Source organism: Trichoplusia ni, unplaced genomic scaffold, assembly GCF_003590095.1.
Source record: "Trichoplusia ni isolate ovarian cell line Hi5 unplaced genomic scaffold, tn1 tig00001370, whole genome shotgun sequence".
Lineage (NCBI taxonomy): Eukaryota > Metazoa > Arthropoda > Insecta > Lepidoptera > Noctuidae > Trichoplusia > Trichoplusia ni.
The window spans coordinates 9,591-16,180 of NW_020800119.1; the positions used below are offsets into that span (position 1 = coordinate 9,591).

A 6,590-nucleotide genomic window follows, 5' to 3' on the forward strand; every position below is an offset into this window, starting at 1 on the left:
CTTGTAGCAATAATTTAATTTATCCGTTACTCCAACATACGCTTTTACCTGGCGTTGATCTTGTTAAGTTAGGTTAACGAGAAGCAACTGAGTAATATCTAACAGTATACGCATCGCGTCTTCATTAGCGCATAAGCTCTATTCTAATAGTGTTACTATATCTTAAGATAATGCATTCCGTACTATGTAACATAATTCAAAGATACTGCTCGTACCTACATTTGGGATGCAAGCGCAGTAACTAACGTAAATTTACGTCAAGTATAGATTTTGGTAGAAGGTTTCAAATTCTTCTGCTACTAGAGAATCTTGAAGTAGAGCCAGTAGTCATGGAAAAGAGATGCCGCTCTGTATCTTGAAGTAGAGCCAGTAGTCGTGGAAAATGTGTCTATAATATGTAGCGCGTCATCTTGCTATGACAACTGCCACAGTGTTTTTAATGAGGTAAGAAAGGCCACCAAGAAACGTTATAGTAGTAGAAAGCTTTGTTGAATTGCAACGGTTAGTTTGAGATGAAAATATATTTCTTATATTTTTTATCCACTTTGTTGCTCTGCAGTTTTGTAGCAAATCTAACAACAGAAATATGACCGTAGAACAAGCAGGATTATTGTTCACAAAATTATAATTTGTATTGCGGCTCACAATATTTTCAAAACTTATGAAAACTGGCTGCGAATTTTACGCGATGTTCCTACTTGGCTCTTGCCACTCTACAATTTCATAATTTACAACTTAAGATTAATTACGGTTTACAGTTTTTACAGTTTTATTTAAAGTTTAAATAGCCGAGCCGAGTGTTTGTAGGGCTTGATGTTGGTAAACTTAATTACGATCAGAACTTTTTCTGATTATGTTTTTTAGTATACATTTTTGCGGGTTTTCCTTGCGGTGCTAAAAATAACATTGTTGTTTCTTATAATTTGACTTGTTGTAGATTAGGGAAATATTGTTTTTTTGCATTAAAATTGATCAAAACATAACAAATCATATAGTGATTAGTTATGATACGATAAGAATCTTAGCTATAAGTATTAAATTAATATGAAAATACTATATGTATGTTTAAAAAAACAGCCAAGTACAGCAGTTACGTATGCTGCTGCGTATCAACAATCTCAATTAGGAGGACTCTTAAAAGGCTTCTAGAACTGTCAGCTTTAACAAATTTCCCACCAGTTAAACTTAATTCCACTCACTCACTACATTTGAACGTTCCCTCAAATGAATGGGCGGCACGTAACATCTGTTCCAACACAAACTAGTCTCTGTAAACTTTTACGAGTTTATGTATTTTAAGTCCGCTACGGACAAGTCAGGGTTGGACTACGAACGCAATCGTAGTGAAAAGCTACGGCGTAGCAAAGAGCTATGGCGTAGCAAAGAGCTATGGCGTAGCACACAATTTCCCCGCGGGAATCCTTTTATATGCACATAGAGACGAATAAACGTTTCATGTTCTAACTTAGTAGAGAGGCTCAAGTACCTGAGGGTTAAGCAACATAATTGTGCAACTCGGAGCGTTACATTTTTGCTTCGCTACATTTGAAATTGAGTTTAGTAAAATGGGGAACAGAAAAGTTATTTCTGCTTACCAGTCAGTTGGAAAATAGGAGATCGATTGGTTAATCATAACTAAGTTTTTTTCAACATTACAGGAGTTGGTTGATATCATGTTAAAACGCATGGATCCAGACTTGGACGGGGTGATAAACTTCACTGATTTCCGTGATTCAGTGACGAAGACGCCGTCTTTACTGGAGAGCCTCGGATACTGCCTGCCGGAGAGACCTGCTGTTTTTGCTTTCATCGCTACTTGGTGCCCGAAATGGGGCAAAATGTAAATGCATTCAGGGATCGTCGAAGTTCCCCTAATACTGATTTAATCTTCAACTGATAAATGCCAATTTGACAGACTAAGCTCACGGTTTTGTTTAATGTTGTCAAAGATTTAATTTTTGCCTGCGTAGCTTCTAAGTTGATTATTGTGATTTTGAGTAATTTCAACTAAAAAAATGGAAATCTTTGATGGCAATAAGTAATTTGAAGATATCCGTGAGCTTTGCTAACATATTTCTACGAAAGGAACGACTGTCTTTTTTATCATGTTTATTATACGTTTTGTTTAACAATAGTCGTGTAATTTTATTATGGCTATCATTAAGTTAGTGGGTGAAAGAAACGAAGCGTTGGAAATGGTATCGCAAAATTACAACGTATTTCCCAAGAGTGTCCATCATAATAATATTTAGCGGTGCCTTATATCCTGTTATTTATTAAGTGGATTATATGGTTTCGGTTGTTCGTAGAACCTAATATTTATATTACTTAGGTCATTGCTACATGGATGAGGTATCAACTTAACTGCTTTTGTTTTTAATTAACGAAAGAAGTAACATTCCAGAGCCATTTTTAATTTAATTCGGATAATGTAAATTTATCAGGTTTCTTCTTGGAGTTTAATGCATAAAAATGGATACTAGTATTTTCTGTTTTACTGCAAAACATAAAGTGTTAAATTTTGTCGTCATAAATTGATCGTGACGTCATGAAGGTGTATACATTTTACAAGCTCGTTACGTCACAGGTGGAAGAGATGCATGTCTCGTAAACTATAAAACAAAAAATGGCAAAAATACGTCATATTGTCTAATTATACGACGAAATAGGTTTTGCTGTACTAAGAAATCCGTATTGCTAGAGCAATAATGGACATCCAGGTTCCTCAAAAGGAGGAATGGTGAGCATTTTGCTATTAACCATGAATTCTTAGTCAAAGAACCAAAAACGTTATCTGACTTAGACATAGCATAGACCGAGCAGTCAAAAGAATATCGCTACAGAAACTCTATGAACTTCTTTATTTAAATAAGTTTGTTTCAGATGGCAGTTTAATTGCTATCCGAGGCATTCGTTTGCAGTTCCTCGTACCACAGTCCCTACTTTTTCTTGTCCTTAAACATAAAACTTATTTTAGCGTCTGGAAATAAAAGTAGGAAATCCTAAAGGAAGTTGTTATTACGTTGTAAAAACAAATTTTTGAGTCAGAGGTTTTGAAAGAGAAATTTATAATTGATAGCCTTTTTTGACATTAATTTGATTTCAATGATAAAGTGCCATTCTATCTTAAAAAAATTACAAGCCTAAGCTATTAAATACCGTGGTTTTAGATCATTTACGATTAAATGATCAGTTTAAATAAATGCTAGCAAGATTGGCATTAACAAATAAAAACGAAGGAATAGAAAACTAGCTTATTTATTATCAAGCTTTGACTTATTTTGCCTTGACCTTTAGAATTGTAACAATTATTCACTATATAACTGAAATACAAGATTCTAACAGCTTCAGTAAAGATTAAACTGAAGAAATTAAAGATGCATTTTATAGAATTCAGATTAAATGGCAAGAGATTTATGCAATCCTCCTTCGGTGGAATCACATCTTTAAGTATAGTAATGTCAAATAGTTAAGTCAAAATTATACTTATGTTTATCGAAAAATTGAACGAAACGGTTTTGGCGGTAGTTATCACTCTCCTCCCAGTCAGTCGGCGTTCCGCCGTCGCACACTGGGGCAAGCTATATGGAAGCAATACCCAAAATGTTAGTAGTGTAATAAACTTAATGATTAACCTTTATTCTTCTTCTAACATCTCAATAACCTCCGGATCGAAGGGTTTTCGTTTCATTTTAGGCACTTTGCGCATCAGGCTTAAGATGGGGTCTGAGGATATGAACAAGCGATTCATGATGTCTATGAGATTTTCAGTTCTGGATGTTTTTCGACTAAAACGTTCTCGGTACGTTTTAAAATCCTTATTTCTAGACTCCTGGGCTTCTTCACTGAGTTGACCAATCGGCAACAAAGCTTGGGTAACAATTTCAGGGCCATGTATTAAAAGTTTGTGGACTGTAGGTGTCATTGGCATCCATGGATACAGACTTACGTAAAGAGAAGCAGTTTCATGACAAAATGTTTGAAACTTGTGTGAATTTATTTTAAACCCACTTGATATCGTTTGCAATATTATGTAGAATCGTTTTATAAGCTGCGAATCAATCTGTGTTATCGCGGCTGACTTTTCAAAGTTTTGGAAGAAAATACGTGCCACATTCCCGTCATTGCTGTTGCCAAAGCCAGGTTTTGGTTTGTCTACAATAAGGGATAGTTGTTTTCTAAACTCAGTCTGAATTCGTTTTTTATTTTGTTCTACTGTCTCTTTGTTTTCTTTATTCACACGCCACTCCTGAATGGGTAATTTATAAGAAAGGTGCAAAAAAAATTCAAACAATCGTATCCAGCAATGTAAGACTGATAAACCAAACGATATGAAATCATTTTTGACGGGTTTTTGCAGAACAGTATTTAAATTATTAAATTCTTTAGAGGTGGCATTACATAAATAACACTTCAATGTAGATTTCGTATCTGAGAGGGCATTACATAATTTACCATCCACCATTGTAAAAATAGCCTTATGCACAACTTCATATACATTCTCATTCACTTTAATCTTTGTTGGTGACAAATTTTCAACTTGTTGATCAATGTCTTGTTTTTTTGCTTTGACTAATTCATCAGTTTCTTTACGATACTGGAGACTTATCGGCCGACAAAATCGTGATGAAGAAGGCTTTGGATTTTGCCACAAAACAACTGTGCTATCATTTTTCTCATACGAAAGTCTTAATGGAACGAGACTACTTAAAAACATATATTTGTCGTCAGCAGTCTCCGAAATAAACTTTTGTTTGTATTGGGTATGACTGGAGCTTCCGTCAAAACCCCATTTCGTATGCAATACAATTTTATCCGAAGAGCTTATTGACTGCGTAAGAAGAACACTTTTTTGTGAATGTATCAGACGAGTGGCAGTGTGATCAAGCAACGACTGAAGGGGCACGACAGCTTCAGTTTCTGTAACCTGAACGTCTTTCGGATAGCAAAGAGCCTTTTCTGCCTGCACCAACTTGTAAGATGGAAAAATATCTTTAGCGTAGTTTCTGATAATTTCATATTGTTTACGAGATAGTTGAGCCTCAATTAGTAATGAAAGTGCTTCCCGCGGTGATATTTTCTTGACCTTTATTTCGGTAGATATGTCAAAACAGTCTTTTGCGTATTTGGGACATACTGACATTTTTTTAATAACTTGTGCTTCTGTGGTTCTACCTGAGGACCTTAGCTTCATTTGTGCTGCATAAGTTAAAAAATCTGCATCCATCTCAGCACGCAGACTAGATGTTTTTCTGCGTTTTGAATTTTCGCTAGAGTCACTAAAATTTGAAGTGGGCCTTCCTGAGTTTATGACTACAAAACGTGTAAATTTACAACTTCCATCCAACCAAGTCTTTTCATTAGCGAATAGTCTTTCTCTATGTTTACCGTGTAGTAACCATTTCGTGTTAAATTGTCGCTTGAAGTTACGCAGTTGTAAAGTTAAATCTGTACGAGATTGCGTAGGACAATTCGTTTGGGAAGCAACAAAATCTATTATTTCTTTAAATTTACTATCAAATGATTTATATTTACTCTTAAAAAATACTTCTACTAAAGTTTTTCTACTGATAATGACGTTTTTCGACATATCTGAAAATAATTAAAAAAATACTTATGCGCCTGTTATAGCATTGAAAGCAATATTTTGAATTTGCGCAAAGTTCTTTCACTATTGCGTTTGGTTTCTTAAAAATGAAGGTTTGTATTATACATAACACTAATTCATTTCAAAAGAACTTCGCGCAAAATTAAAATATCATTACTTTAATTATAAAATACAATAAAATAAATATATTGTTATTTACTAATATTATATAATACTTTTGCCCTATTTGACTTTTATTTATAATAGTACTGACCTTGATCTTCACTGGACATATTTTAGTTTTTGGATAACTTCAATAACAGTGAAGTTATGTACACTTGAATCACGCAGACGAAATAGTGCAAATGCAACAACTATCAATTCTATCAACTTTGTGGCAATATATTAGCGAACTGATAACCTTTGGATGGATAATATCAATGCTATGTGATGCGAAATATATCGAACTTTGATGTTTTGTCATAAGTTTCTTGAAATACCCTCATTTTAGAAATTCAATTTTGGGCATCGCCTTCATACAGCTTGCCCCAGTGTGCGTCGTGAGCGACGGACGGCCTGCGCTATTTCAAGAGCTGACATTTACACGAGCTTGATAACAGAAAACTTACATTAATTGATTATCATTTCACCTCTTAAAGCGTGCTTCTTGCATTTTCCATCTCAAGCTACATGAATTGAGGAAATTTTGTCAAATTTAAAAGTTAAACTATTTATAAACATTTCTACGAAACGGTTTTAGATTCAGCTATCGCCCTCCCCCAGTCAGTCGGCGACCCGCCATCGGGAGCGACAGACGGCCTGCGTCACCTCAAGAGCCAACATACACCAGAGTTTGATAAAATACAACTTACACTAATCTATTACAATTTCATCTTTTAAGGGAAGCTTTTTAATTTAAAATCACGGGCCACATGAATCAAAAAAATGTTGTCAAATTTAAAAGTTAAACTATCGAGAAACATTTAAACAAAATGGCCTTGGC

At 34.7% G+C, this 6,590-nt stretch overlaps 1 protein-coding gene across 1 annotated transcript; it reads right to left on the bottom strand.

Moving 5' to 3' along the window:
- Nucleotides 1-3,637: 3,637 nt before the first annotated feature.
- Nucleotides 3,638-6,165, bottom strand: LOC113507285. Its single transcript, XM_026890147.1, has 2 exons — nucleotides 5,862-6,165; nucleotides 3,638-5,592 (listed from the first exon to the last, which is right to left on the bottom strand). The coding sequence occupies exons 1-2, from the start codon at nucleotides 5,878-5,880 to the stop codon at nucleotides 3,638-3,640; spliced, it is 1,974 nt and encodes a 657-aa protein (XP_026745948.1). The 5' UTR covers nucleotides 5,881-6,165.
- Nucleotides 6,166-6,590: the final 425 nt, after the last annotated feature.